The following is a 15,310-nucleotide window of genomic DNA, read 5'->3' on the forward strand; positions in this document are numbered from 1 at the left end:
AGCATCGCCCTTGTCTTAGAGCAGCTAGAAGATGAGCAGCCATGTTTCAGGGGCTGTGGCTTAGGTGCAGCATCCAAATGCAAGTGTCTTTGCACAGATCGTGCAGTGTGAAGACTGCACAAGCCATCAGATCCCTGGGTCTGACACCTTAAGTTTTCCTACTTGTCCTACATTTTTTCTTGATACCTTTAAGGGAAAAAAATCTTAATTTTGGTGTTTTCTCCCCAAACTTATGGCATCATTGTATTGTTACATGTGTGTTACACACACATTTTACACACACACACACACACACACACACACACAAACACACACATCCCTGTGTCCAAAGCACATGATGTCTTCAGCAATATGGACTTAAAGCTTCTACTTTTGGGGAAAAACAAGGATCATAGCAATAGTATGTAATATTTTGGTCAGGGTTATCCCTGATCAACAACTCAAAAGAGGGATTATTTGCCCAGTGTTGGGCCCCTTGCAAGTCTATAGCTCTTGGTGGGATCATTGTCAGCTAAGATGGGAAATTTTTATTTAAACTCTCTGGGTATATTTATATACTGACTTCCATGTATTATAGGTATTTTTAGGTAGATAGTTAATAGTATGATTCCTTATGACTTTTCAGACATCCTTACTATTATTTAAAAGACATTTTTAATGGATTAACTAGGCAAACAAAATGTGCTACCTACCAATGAAGATTTCTGTGGTTTTGTACCATTAGTATTCATTAACAGTTATATTAGGGAATAAAATCCACCTTTACAAAGGCAGTGGAAATAATTATTAAACTATGCTAGAGGGCTACGCAGGGAGAAGAAAAAAGTTAATAACATATCTGACAGGAGCAGCCGATAGCCAACCGGTCTTCTTACACAACATTTAATTCAAACTGGGGTCTCTCTTTCTACCTCTTAGCCAAAAAACAGCCAACCAACCAAACCAAGCCAAAACAACAACAGCAACAAAAACAGAAACAAAACAAAACACGGGGCCAGAATTACATGGCCCTTCATTTACTTAGCCAGAAGCATCGGGAACCTCAACAGCAACAGGGAACGGAAAAACGCACATGGGAAGCGAAGCCATGGCACTGACTTCCATGGTGGCTAGACTGATGGATACATTTTCTAACGTCTAATATATAACTTTCTATAATGGGTTATATCACATAAAGAGAGATCAAACCAACCAAAGTTATATATATTGATTTTCTGCTTTATTTTAAACATTTATTTGTCAAGAACCAGGGGTTTCTGGAAGCCCTTTCCTTCCTCTCCTAAGGAGAGCTGGCCTCTATTTCCCAGAGAAGAGAGCAGCAGGACACCACAGTTTGGGGAGTGGGCATGAGCACCCTTTGCTGGGATTTGCAGATGCTACACTGCAAGAAGTTCCATAGTCTTTCTGACAGCTAGACACATGACCTCCTTCTTGTAGGGTCTTCACGCCATCTTGGCCAGTGCTCTCTGCAGTGGTGGAGACGGCTCCCCATCATCAAGGGCACAGAGGGGAAAAAACATTTAACAAAGGAGCAGATGGGTACAGTGCGAGCCAAGACAACATGGAGGAGACCGGGAACTATTGGAAGGCAACAGGATGCAGGCTTCCTCGGGTTCCAGAAGCATCCAGAGAACACCTTTCCTCCACTCCCGTGTGCTTTCCTTTCCCAAGAGATTAGCCTGAGCAGAAATCCTAAGCACACAGCAACCTCCCCGGCTGGGAAACTGGACTCCTGGCTTATACGTCTATTTGAGAGTGTTTGAGTTTTGTGAGGAACAGGTTATTAAGAGTGACTTTGATTACTTTGGAAAGCCATGGAAGCACTTAAGGAAAACTCAACATTTTCTTTTAAAACCACCATGCCTTTTGGATGAACAGGTAGAGACTGATGTAGGGCAGCGTTCAAGCCCTGGGGTGCTGTCCAAAATCCCTTCTTGGACACTGAATTGAACAAACACTGTAAAAGACAATCTTCTCTTTTACTTAAGTCATTTAAAAAGTGCTCAGCACATGCCTTGCTGAATACCCGCGGTTTGTAAAGGTTCACTGTGGACTGAGCATGATTTTGAAGTTATTGCAGACGTTAGAATCTCACAAAGGGGAAAAACAACAACAACAACAACAACAAACAAGTTCCCAAGTGTTTCTAAGTGGCAACTGGAAGGAAACATTGCACAACCGAAGTGACAGAGGGAGCTACCATGCCAATGATCTGGAAGGCAGCTGAAGACTCATTTCACCAGCTGAGGGAAGGCTGGGGGCTCCACACAGCACTGGGAGATTCCTGGTGGGGAGCCCCAAGTGACAGGGGTAGTCATCAAGCTTACTAGGCAGATGAAATCTCCCGGGAAGGTCTGGCTAATTCTAGTAAAAGTGCCAGCACTTCCGCACACCGGCCCTTAGGTCACGAAGCGCGGAAGTGGCACAGAACACAGGTCAGGCACCTAGAAGCTGGATCTGAGCTGTGTGGCCAGAGACACGATACTGAGGTCAGCCTCATCCTGAACAAGTTAGCAACGATTCTCTCAATGCACCAAGGTTCTCCCTTTTGGAATCTCTCCTCCAAGCTCCTCTCGGGTCTGGAGAGCATCAGTGTGGGCTGAGTGGTGCTGAAGCTGAACCCGAGGCACTAATGATGATGGCGCTTTGCTTCCGGGCAGGAGCGTGGGCTCTTCACTTGATCATCTGTGTCTCCTCATCTGCATCGTAGAACTCTTCCTCCTCATCGCTCTCGCTCCCCAAGCTGCTGGCCTTGTCCAGGGCCTGAAACGGCAAAGGTGATCTTGTGGGGGCAATAAAATGATGTGGTGACCACCCAGAGGATGAGAGTCACCACCCAGACCCCTACAGGACAATTTTGCCATTGTTTTGAGACAGGGTCTCTCATAAATATCAAGTCAGCTTCCAATTAGCTATGGAGCTGAAAAGACCTTGTGATCCTCCTGCCTCCACCGCCCAAGTGCCAGCTTTACGGTGTGCACCGCCACTCTCAGCTTTAGGTGGTTCTAGGGGCCAACCCCCAGGGCACCTGGATGGTTCCAGCAAGTGTCTCTGTACCTGTGGAGGATCCAAGGTCTGTAGAGACAAGGCTTCCTCCCCTAACCTCCTGTAGGAGTACTTCTGCAGGTCAGAGAACGTCTCCAGCAAAGGGCTGTTCAGAGTCTCTGGCAACAGCAGGCTCAGGAGGCCTGAGGTCAGGCCGGTGGCTCCAAACACGATGAAGGGCAGAGACCACTGCACGTCCTTCTGTGGGGACAGGAAGTAGTGTGAGAACAAACAAGGTGACGTCAGCAGCCCTGTGACCAAGGACTGCCAGGTTTACTGTCTAGTCAGCACCTTCCTACAAGAACACCATCCGCCATGTTTTTCTTTGCTCTGTCTAAGGCAATTATCTGGGAAAGTCACAGAAAGTTCCCTCAGGCATCGCAGAGAGGCATGTGAGCCAAAGGACTGCAGGCGAATATGGACTAGAAGCCTTAGACCAACCACAGCAGGCAAGGCACAGCTGTGGCTATCTGTGAGCAGGGCAGGCCCTCACAGGCAGAGTCCACAGGAACTCTCAAGTCCAGCTTCCACCCGAGGGAAAAGTCGGCTCCACACTGACCTCCACGATCTCTTCATAAGAAGGAGACCCTGAACTATTTGCTGATAATAAACTTTGCAGTAGTCACATGTGTTATAATGTCATCACCGAGAGACCCAAGATTAAAGGAGCAGGAGCTGAAAGAAAAATGTCCCGTGGCATGCAGAGTTTGGAAACTGAGTCGAACATGGTGCTACCAGCAATTGCTTCAGAGATTCAAAAGGTATTTTTAAGGGAAAGTCAGTGTTTCCTTTCAATGCACAGGCCCACAACCACAGGGCTGGTTCTAACCTTTGGGGTATTTTTTTCTCAAGACCCTCTAGAAAAGCCCTCAAAGGCACAGTAAGTAATATCTTAATGTTGTTTTATTATATAAGAGCACATTGTGATAAAATACTTTAAACATGTTTCAGGATTTTAATGTGTGTGTATGTGTCTGTCTGTGTGTCTCTCTGTGTGTGTGCGTGTGTGCGTGCGTGTGTGCATGTGTGTGTGTGTGTGTGTGTGTCTGTGTCTGTGTGTCTGTGTGTGCTGGTGTCCATGGCAGTGTAGGATCCCCTGAAGCCATAGGTGGCCATGAGCTGTCTGTCAAGGGCTCATGGATCGAACCAGGGTCCTCAGCCACAGCAGGCCAGCTTTAGACCACCGAGTCGTCTCCCCAGTCTCTTTTATAAGCGTTTCAGAAGCTGAAGTCACTGTTAGCGGACTCACAAGCTTGACACAGGTGCAGTGTTCTTGGTTACCACATGCCTGACCTTGGGACAGCTCAGGGTCCTGTGATTGATCTCATGACTGTCTGTCAGTTAGGACATTTATTGTCCCAGGGTTAAGACAGTCTGTTATTTTAAAAACAGCCTTTATCATGAAATCTGAGTTCTGTAATCACTTGTCAGCTCCACAAACAGGGCTGGGGCTATCTGTAGGCTCCCTTCTCCCAGCTCTACTGCCCATGTCTGGCAAAATCAACGTGAGACCTGCAGGCCCCCAGGGTTTTCCCAGGACTTGAGCATTTTAAGGCCTGGAGGATTTTAAAGCGGTCAATTATCTCCCCTGCTCCCCATCCTTGTTTTGGAAGATAGAATGTAAAAAGTGCAAAGAAGACAGGGGCATGCATGCTCTAGATGTGTCTCTCCTCCAGTTTTCCTTCCCAGTGGTGAGCACGTATTCAACCTGCTTCTAAAGCACTTCCTGTCTTTAGAGCTAGTGAGAGCCACTGCGAGGGTCACCTAACATATTCACAGTACTTAGCACAGAACCCAGTACGCCACAGAAGACCTTACATAGTACCCGGCTTCTGAATGTTGGCAGGAAGGGGCTCACTGGTACCACCCCACCCCCCAATGAGTCCAGATGAACAGTCAGACCCACAAGGGGTGAACGCCCCCAGTCCATCCGCCCTGACAGCGTACTGGGCTCTTCATCAGAAAAGCACAGGATTCACATTTGTGTATCTGCTCTTGGTCAAACCTGTTCAGTACCTCTTTCTACACAAAGCAATAAGTGAGTTCCAAAGCAGAGGCCCAAGAAGAACAGAACCAGGAGGTACAAACCAACCAGTGAGGGGATGAAGGGAGCAATGATGCCACCAATTCGGGAGAACATGGAGCACGTTCCAAGGCCAACATTCCTGGAAGGCAGAAGAAAAAAAGGCAAATTAATTAAGTAAAAAAACCACTGGGTTTCAGGGGGACAATTTAAAGATCCTGAATAGGAAGAGTACAATGAGCCCAAAATAGTAAATTCCTAAGTAGAAGGTATAGTGACTTTTCTCTGAGGCCGAAGCCTCAGACGTCACTAGACACATGAGGCTTCTCAGTACCTGAAATGTGACTCATGGGGATAAGGAAGTGAACTTCTATTTTAAAATCAATTCTTGCTATGGTGACCCTGGCTGGTCTGGAACGGTGGCAATCCCCTACCTCTTCCTCTGAGCTCTTGGAACTGAAAATGTGAGCCCCTATGCTCGGCAGAAAGTAACTTTTTAAAAAAGACTTATGTATTTTCATGTGTATGAGTGTTTTGACTGTATGTATGTGCACTGTGGGCAAGCCTGGGACCCTTGACAATTAGAAAGAGCTTTTGTATCCCCTGGGACAGGATTTACGGTTGTGAGCTGCCATGTGGGTAGTGGGGAGTGGATCTGAACACAGGAACAGTCAAGGCTCCTTAACCACAGATCTATCTCTGATTTCTGCAGTTATAATTGATTTAAATAGTCACGTGAGGCTAACAGCTGCCATACTAGACAGAAGATGGTATGGAACGAGCATCTGAGTCTGTCTCAGAGAAAATAGTTTAGTTCCTCTATCAGTTAACATAGCCAGAGAACCAGGGCTCTGGGAGCCAAAAACTTTGGCCATCTTTTTTTTTTAACTCAACTAAATATTGAAAGCCAAGTGTATAAACAGGAAATAACATGTGTGCCCTGTCAGGTAACCTAGAACAGCATGAATAGTTTAGGCAGAAAAGTTAGAGAGGGAGCAGAGAGAATGGTACTGTTTCCAGATAGAGTGGCCACGCGGTTCTGGGCCAGCCCTCCTATCAGCATAAAAAGTGTCCCTGTGTGGATGGCATGACACCCAAGTCATAGCACAGGTCACAGAAACAATCGAAGATGAGCAGACAAGAGCAGATGCAGATGTTTCTGGGAAGAAACTTCAAGTCAATGAGCAGAAAGCACCTCTAGGCCTCTTGCTTGAGGTAAGGGAGGGGGTTCTTTTAAATGGTCTTTAAGGAGGGCTGGCAAAGGGCTGGCACAGGGAGGACCAGCCCAGGGCATGGGAGCACAGCCAAGGCTGCAGCCCCATCTTGATTGTGGGGTTGCTCTTGTCTCCATGAAGGGATATTAGGATAGGAGACGTTCTTTCTTACATAAGCATGCACTCACCACGCACCTAAAACGACTGGCCCTCTGAAACTGCAAGCACGCTTGCTTCCTTTCATAAGGGTTGTCTTGGCCACTGTGTCTCTCACAGCTGTGGAACAGTGACTAAGACAACGGGTGACTAAATGCTCTTTTGATTGACAGGTGCCTCCCTAAAGGTAGGGAAGGCCATCTCTACCCTTAAAAGCACAGTCGACAGAGCCTGGTGGCGTGAATGGGGTGCTGCAACATGAGGACCATACCTGATGACAGTGGGGTACAGCTCAGAGGTGTAGATGTAAACAATGTTGAAGGCAGCACTGATTGTCAGCTTCCCCAGCAGGGACAAGGAATGGCTGTTGACCACTGCAAACACACCTGTGCCTGAGGAGGACAGACAGCGCTCGTCAAGTCCGCGGTAAGAACTGTCAGCACACGGGTTTTTGTGGGACACTCAAAACCTAAGATACTGAAAGTATTCCACTGAAGTGAGTGAGGGGTAATGGCAGGAAACTTTTGAAGGAAGATATGACAATGCTCTATAGAGAACAAAAGGGGAAAGAAATTTGGAAAACATAATTTTTTTCTTCCCAATTTCTTGTTATTAATTGGGATTTAGATTTTAATTTCTTAATCTATTTATATAACATGCAAAAGTATACCGGTTTCACATCCTTACTAAAATACTATTGATTATCCTGTGGCCCTTTCCTTTATTGACGGGGATTCTACAGTTGGTGCCTGTCAAACACACTGACTGCCCCCCCCTTCAAAAATCCACACACCCCTGCCTTCAAAAGAGCAATTTTCTCCTTGCGAAAAGAAAAACAATACTCAATCTTTCTCTGCCTCCTCCTGTCTCCGTCAGATTTGCCCCTGCACTTCCTCCCTGACTCCCAGCATTCCAGTCTGCTGCCTTCCTCTCCCCGAAGTCCTGCTCGGGAAGGCCAGCAGCACTGTCTCAATCACCCATGTCTCTTCTTGACATTCCTACTAAACAGTAGACTTTGTCCCTTCCTTGGGACTTTGTGGCTCATGTAAGCCCTTCTTCCCTTAATACCTCAATGAAGCAGTCGCTCCTCCTGTGCCTGCCACTGACTCTACCTTGCAGTCCATCAGCAGGCATGCCTCAAACTCAAGCACTCTCTCGTCATTCCATCTTCTTTGCCAACAGTATATTTCAAGGCTCAAGCTAAGGTTAGTGTCTTATTTGTACCTGTCAGAGTCACAGAATTTCCTGTAGAATAGGGCACACAGTTGATCACTAAGTATATGTTGAGCTAAAAGGTGCTAAGACTCCATCTGACATGCATGTGGTAGGAAGAGCCTGTGTTGTTGCTGCCTCAGCTGTCAACAAGGAAGGCTTAGCATATGCCTTGTTCAAAATCTTGTCTGCCTCCTGCTTGACTGTGGGACTCAGCTCCATCTACTTTTAACATGGCATCATGAAAGCACGAACAGGCATATTAAACATGTAAGGCTGTACTCAATGCTGCCAAGATATTTCATGGTGGCATTGGCTAGTGTTAGTTATATATTTAAGCTACAAGGCCTCTCTAGAAAGACAAGCCGTGCCTGCCAGCACTTGCTCCAAGGTATGTTTCTGGCACTCTGATCTCACTTCCTCTGGTAGCAGTTTAATGAGATTATTCACATGCCATTTAAACCAGTAATGAGGATACATGAGCCTCTTCGCTATTTTTTAGAAAACTGAATCAGGAAAAGGTATTGAGTAGCACTGACGAAAACAGAAATGTAATTGTTTGTGTAAACTGAAATTCCTCAAAAACAGACAAGCAAGACACCCAAGTGGAAAACCCTACACGTAGGGAGTGACTGGTTGGAACTTTGTAATTGTGGAGCGTTAGACACGCAGTACAATTTTCAGGCTCTCTTTAGCACCCTCATTCGCCACCCCAGTGTTTGAGCTAATACCCATAGCAGAATTGCTACTGTAACCCACCTGCCTGTGGTCCCCACAAATGAAACTGGTAGCAATTTATTACTTTTTTTCTCTGTGACCAGTAAAAGCCTATGTGACTGCTTTTCCTTAATGGAACATGTTCCCCTGGGCAACTATGTAGGTTCCTGGACCATGGTCATCCACTTTTGTCTTAAGAAAAACATTATCTCTTGTTCCTGTTGAGGAGTGCTGACTTTTTACTGCAAATGGTTTTTGGTACAGACAGATCCCCTCACACCCTGCCCCATGCACAGTGGCATCTTTCTAAACCACATAGAGGTACCCTACATCTTTACTAACAGGGCAGAAGATTTCCTCCACACAGAAGACACAAAGATAATCACTAGCTCCACAGGGTCCAAAGCTGCAAGAGGACTCCCTTGTGATGGTGGAAGACACCCCCAGCAGTAGCTCATGACGGGAGCCTGGCTCTGGCCAAAGGCCAACGCCACCCCATCTGCTGCTTGTACCTTCTCTCCTCTGCTCCTGCCAACACACCTGCAGTACCCCTACAGGGGAACCCACCTCTCCCCCAAGATGGCTTATGTCAACAGCAGACAGCTTTCTTTGTTAAGGTTCCTGCTTGTGCAGCTCCTGGCCTGCTGGCTTTGTTCCCGAAGGCTCCACAGCCACTGAGCCAGTGCCCTGCCTTCCTGACCTACATTCCTAGTCACTCTCAGTGAGAGTGGTCAAAGTATTGTTTGGGGGGTAAAAAAAGAAGTGATTTAAAGGGGAACTTAAAATGAAATTGTGGTTTTTAAAAAGTGGATTTTTGCATAGTGCTTTCATTGTGCCAAACTCCTTGAGGTCATAACTTAGCTCTAACAATGCAACTATGTTTTCAGGACTCTTTTAAGCCTCTTGGAGCCATTGGAATAAATGTCTCTTTTGTCCACTTATCATTGAGTTGTAAGATACCATTCTCTATTTTTGATTCAATCTTCCTCGATGTATATATGCATGTATGTATGTGTGTGTGTGTGTGTGTGTGTGTGTGTGTGTGTGTGTACACACACACACACACACACACACACACATATATATATATATATATAATGAATAGGTTCACATTCCTCTGCGGCTCAGGTTGGTTCCGGACTCCTGGTTCCAATTAGCAAAATTTCATCTTCGTCATTCTCTTCTTTTACTGGATGATCATAAGGAAATTTGTTTTATTTTGCTGTGTTGAGAGATAGGCAGGTCACAGGCAGCCCAGGCTGTCCTTGAACTTGTTAGGTAGCCGAGTACGACCTTGAACTCTCTCCCTCCTCCTGAGTGCTGGGATTACAGGCGCCCTGCTAGACTTTATTCAATTAAAAAAAATTTTTTTTTATGGTGAACAGTTTCTTTTGCTATGACTACGGATGTCCTCTTCTGTGGTGTCCAGTCTCCTGTCGGACCCCTCTCTGTGCTGCTTTTGCGTGCTGCCTGATTCCTCTCTAGATACATGGTGCACGTCTTCGTTATGGCCTCATTTTTCTGCTCATTCTAAGGCATTATAATAGCTTCTTGGACTTGTCTGCTTAAATGCACAGAATGGACATAGTAGCTGCTTGGACACTCTTCCACTTAGGCACACGAACATAGTCACAGCCCCTGCGTGGATGCTCTGGCCTCCTCATTCAATCACTCGTGCACCTCTGGGTTGTTTCTGCCGATTTCTTCCCTTGTGTGGGGGTTTTCTCCTGCTTATCCATGCCTGGAAATTGTGACTGAAAGCCGTGCAAGGCTGTTCCCTGGTTAGGTTTCCTTAGTGTCTTTTAAATGCTACATTGACTTTGCTCTGTGATGCGGCTCAGTTACTCAGAATCAGCTGATCCTGCAGTGTTTGTGTTGAGCACTCTTCGGACCAGCAGCTTTTCCCGGTTGGTCCAGGCTATCTTCTCTGATGGTTGGTTCGTGTCTAGCTGAAGGACGCACGAAGCACTCATGGCCCTGAGTTCTAGTGACGGCTGGTCCTGCTATTGCCTGACGGTGTCCCCCTCTCCCCTCTCCCTTCTCAATGCAAGCCCATGACCTTCCCCACTCCTGTCTACTGGTCCTCCCCAGTTCTATCTCATGATCCTCCCGACTCAAGCCTAGCAGCCCTCCCCAGTGCTCCCCATTTGCATTGCTCCTCCCCACTCTTGTCTGGTACTTTTCTCCTGTCTTCGGGAGTTGCCTCCACTTCATGCACAGGGAGGGTATGGAGGATTTCTCGGAAGATCGTTGGGGGTCTTGCTCTGTGTGTTTTACTCCTCTCAGTACTTTTGCCCAGCAATGTCTAGCCATCTTATTATCTATTTCTCAATGTCTTTGCCTAGCAACTTCTAGACACCTTAATATCTATTTCATTGATTCAGTAAGTTGCCAAGATTGGCTGCACTTCCCTCTCTGTGCTGTGGCCTGGAGACCCTGAACGAGGACCCTCTTGGAGCCCACTTTCCTTAGTCTTCTGCCTGGTATCATTGCCAGGTGCACCCTGTTGTCCACTGGCTGAATATGAACATTTTAATGAACATTTTGTAGTTATAAAGGATTTATAGTTTAAAGCAAGAAGATGGCTGACAGTTCAAGCACTTGTTACTTTTTCTGCGACATTGTTATTCATTAATTTTGGATCACAACGTTCCCTCATTAGACGCCAAGCTGTCTGAGGCTAGGAAGTGGGCCTTGGTCGCAGACGGGACCTTGTATCCATAAATGCTGGAGAAGCTGGGACAGAGATGGGAGAGCGGGCTGAGGAAGGAGATGAGACGTGCTGGCACACACTCTTAGACTGTGAGGTTGCTGACCTGGCACATGCTCACATCTTCCAGAGAGGCCGCAGCTACATGAGCCTTACCCTCAGGCACTCAGTGCTAACCCTAACATCATCTCTTAAACCCTGGCTAACCCCAGCAGGCCTGGAGACTTAAGAACTGGCTCTAATCACACAGTGGTAGTGCTCAGACACCACGGCATCACCATTTGTAATTACGATGGTCAGTGCATCTCCACTAGAGCTCTGGCTGAGTCTGTGAGTCAGGGAGGCCTGAAATGGCAACCTCTTGTTAGAAGGCTGGACACACTACCTGACCAGTCTGAACTTTAGTTTCCTCATGTGGTAAGTGACACATAATAATAACCTTCTGAATCCAGCACTTCATCAACACGCCAAATGGTAATTAATATTGCAAGATTAACTGGGACCCTCCTCTAAGCAAGAAGACAAACCAAGTAAGATGCCTACTGACCAATCTGTGTAAACAAATGAGTAAGTGGCCCTGCCAGCATCCCTAGAGGAGAGTGTTCCCCAGGAGGCTGACCAGGAAGGGAACACGTGGCTGGGGAGCTCCTCTCTAACACAGGCTGAGGGTCTTTTTTTTCTCAAGTGCTTGGTCCATACGTGTTTCCGATTTCGGTAGACTTAGGAGTATTTGCACATACATAGTGAGATGCCTTGGGGAAAGGACCCAGGCCCAAGCAGGAGATGCATATGTGATTTATAAACACTGTATACACACAGCCAGGAGGCAGCTTCATACAACACTTTCAGTGCACTTGTGCTGTGACTCATCATGGAAGGTCAAGCGTGGAATGTTCCACATTGGGGCATCACGTTTGTTAGGGCAAAAAATTCTCAGCCCTGAAGGTTTTTGGATTTTTGGAACATTTTAGATTTCAGCTCTTTGGATTAGGGCTATTCAACTTATAGTAATAAATCACAGGCTGCAAGACACTAGACAGCTGGGTTTTTAGCATATTTTCTGTATCTCCTAGAGATATATTGTCACAATATCCACAAACACTCCCAGAAACTGAGAGCCACAATCAAATACAGATGCTAAAAAGAAGCCAGTGAGCAAAGGGCCCCTGAGCTGGCAGGAAGTGGGGAGCGCAGGTGTGGAGTGCTGAGCGAGAAAGCTTGGGGAAATGAGCATGGTGGGGAAACGAATGGTCCTCCTGCTCCCTCGAGCCGCTAGGTCTCTTTCTTAATACATACACGAGCCGCTGGTAGACACTGCTAGGTCTCTTTCTTAATACAGACTTACCAGAATGTAAGTTTAAAACTCTGGGGGGAAAAGGCAGATTTAAAACAAAACAAAACAAAACAACAACAACAACAACAAAAAATGTTTTAAAGGGTAAATATAAATAGTTTAAAGAATGTTTAAAGCTCAAAGAGGAGTCCAGAAAGAATAGCAAAGGTTATACACAAAAAGTTGGCCATCTGTTCTCTCTTTAGCGATGAAGCAAACGAAGGAAAACGGGCTCAGGCATCATGGGTAAGGGTCTTTCTAGCAGCCACGTCTCCTAAAACCAGAAATCATTAACTAAGGGGCATTGTAGAATTTCTTTCTTAGGAATCTTTAAAACTTGACAGGCTGTCCACTTTTTCTAAGCACAACAGCCGAGTTATATTCCCCAGCCTGTGGAAAACATCGCTCATTCTGTCTCAAGCCATGTTCATCAAGGGGCAAAATCCACAGAGAGTTCCAGCATCTCTCAGGACAGAGGTGGCTGATGAGGGCTGGCTGATTGGGCAGGAGGCCACTCACGTGCTCGCCTTGGGTTTTTGTTTTGTTATTTATAATAGAGTTAACGTTGCAGAAGGGTTGTGTCCTAGAGGTGGGCTACCTGAATGTGCAAAGAAGCAAGAAGGAAAGAGAGAGAGAGAGAGGCCTTGGTCTGGCTTCCGGAAGTGGGATGAGGCCAGAAAATGCTTATGATAACTGGTCAAAGCTTTGCTCTCTGAGATGATACATAAATGCGGCTGCTGTGGTACAGAACCACGTTCCCAAGTCGCCTTCAAAAGACAAGGCTGTTATTTCCTGCCTTAGACAAGGGAAATGAGGAGCTGGCACTGGCAGAGGATAAGAAATGGGCAAACATCCTGGATTCTCTAGTTTCTGTGAGTTGATAAAAATCCCTGTCCAGCTGTGGTACAATACTGGCCTACATCACTGTTAAAGCTGAAGGACGGGGCTGGGCGTGGTGGCTCATGCCTTTAATACCAGCACTCGTGAGGCAGAGGCAGGTGGATCTCTGTGAGTTCAAGGCCAACCTGGTCTACAAAGCGAGTCCAGGACAGCTAGGGCTACACAGAGAAACCCTGTCTCAAAAAACCCAAACAAACAAACAAACAAACAAACAAACAAAAAACGCTGAGAGGCAGTCTGTGTTCAGAGCGCAGAACTTCAGGTGGTGACTGACAGTGGAGCAGGCACACTGAGGGTCAGGGAGTAAGGATGAGCAACCCGGAAGGCTCTGGATAAGAACCTGCAACAACTGAACCCCAAGGAGTAGCAACTTAGTAGAGGGGCACTTAACCTGCCAGTGCTCTGACGGGGAAGGGACACTTCATGCTTCCAGAAGTTACCAAATTGTAGTCAGACTATTGCCATGGTTCCCGTCCAGGACACGGGAGCCATCCGACAGTGGTCAGAATCCCAAAACTCAGCACAGGGTGCAATAAGCCCACATCCCTTTGTAGCAAAGCTGTGAGGACCCTCCTCACTGAGAACCACATCTCCCTGGGCAGGAACTATCGTGCCTCCAGAGTGCAAGTACCAACAAAGAAACACAAGAACCTATGTATCTACAGAATCTCTTTTTTATTGTTGAAATTTTTTCTTGTTATGTAGCCCAGGCTTGCCTGCAATTTGCTACATAGCCCAGGTTGGCCTCAAACTTGGAGTCCTGCTGCTTCCGTCTCCTGAGTGCTAGAATTGCAAGCATACACTGCCACACCTGGCTTGACAGAATTCCTAGGTAGGGGCAACAGTGTCGAATAGGATGAAAAAGAGTTATTTATTTTAAATAGGGTCTCATGTATCTGACCTCAAACTTGTTATGTAGCCAAGGATGACCTTGAACCTCCCACCCTCCTGCCCTCATCTCCAGAGTTCTAGGATTACAGATTGGCCACCATGCCCAGATTTCACGGTTTCCTGGAGCTTGAACCTAGGGTTTCGTGTAATACAAGCACTCTACCCAAAGGACTGCCTTCTGAACCTGTACTGCTTAGCAAGCTGAAGAATTATAAAACCACTAGAGCATTTATTTATTTATTCACTTTACATCCCGATCATAGCCCATCCCTCCTCTACTCGCCGTCCCACCCTCCCTCCCTCCATCTTCCTCCACTCCCCTCCCAGCCCACCCCCAGCTCATCACGTCGCATTAGGACTGAGCACATCCTCTTTTCCTGTGGCCTGGGGAGGCAGCCCAGCCTGGGGGAAGTGACCAAAAAGTAGGCAATAGAGTCCATGTCACAAACAGCCCCAGCTCCCCTTACTAGAGGACCCACATGAAGCCTGAACCGCCCATTGGCTACATCTGTGTAGGGGGCCTAGGTCCTGTCCATGCATGGTCCTTGGTTGGTGTTTCAGTCTCCACAGGCCCCTCTGGGCTCTGGTTGGTTGGCTTTTTTTGGTCTTCTTGTGGAGTTCTTGTCACCTCTGGGTCCTTCCATCCTTCCCTCCATTTTTCCACAAGACTCCCTCCATTTCACCCAATCTTTGGCTGTGAGTCTCAGCATCTGTTTCAGTCCGCTGCTGGGTGGAGCGTCTCAGAGGACAGCTATGCTGGGCTCCTATCCACAAGCATAGCGAGATATCGTTACTAGTGGCAGGGCTTGGCTCTCCCCCATGGAGTGGGCCTCAGGTTGGATCAGGTAGGTTGGACATTCCTAGTTTGGTTTTTTTATGGCAGGGTTTCTCTGTGTAGTCCTGGCTGTCCTGGAACTTGCTCTATCGACCAGTCTGGCGTCCACACTCAGAGATCTGCCTGCCTCTTCCTCCCAAGTGCTCCCAGGATTAAAGGTGTCTGTCACTACCACCCAAATGCACATGATTTTCAAAAGTGTGTGTGTGTGTTTGTGTGTTTGTGTGTGTTCCACAGCATGAATGTGGAAGTCAGAGAACAACTTGTAGGAGCT

At 46.8% G+C, this 15,310-nt stretch overlaps 1 protein-coding gene across 5 annotated transcripts in view; it reads right to left on the reverse strand.

The window, feature by feature from the left end:
• Positions 1 to 894: 894 nt before the first annotated feature.
• Positions 895 to 15,310, reverse strand: part of SLC22A15 (solute carrier family 22 member 15) — a 59,050-nt gene continuing 44,634 nt past the window's right edge. For 2 of the 5 annotated variants that reach the window (XM_084757937.1, XM_084757935.1), the window contains exons 9-12: positions 6,710 to 6,830; positions 5,138 to 5,210; positions 3,058 to 3,246; positions 898 to 2,763 (exon numbers count right to left, since the gene is read on the reverse strand). In XM_084757937.1, coding sequence (XP_084614063.1) covers positions 2,674 to 2,763; positions 3,058 to 3,246; positions 5,138 to 5,210; positions 6,710 to 6,830 — 473 coding nt within the window. In that variant the 3' untranslated portion in view covers positions 898 to 2,673. Of the gene's footprint in view, positions 2,764 to 3,057; positions 3,247 to 5,133; positions 5,211 to 6,709; positions 6,831 to 15,310 lie in introns of all 5 variants that reach the window. The other 3 variants (XM_084757938.1, XR_014774723.1, XM_084757936.1) reach the window with 3 other exon arrangements.

The sequence above is a fragment of the Acomys minous genome (assembly GCF_964271855.1).
Source record: "Acomys minous genome assembly, chromosome: 14".
Lineage (NCBI taxonomy): Eukaryota > Metazoa > Chordata > Mammalia > Rodentia > Muridae > Acomys > Acomys minous.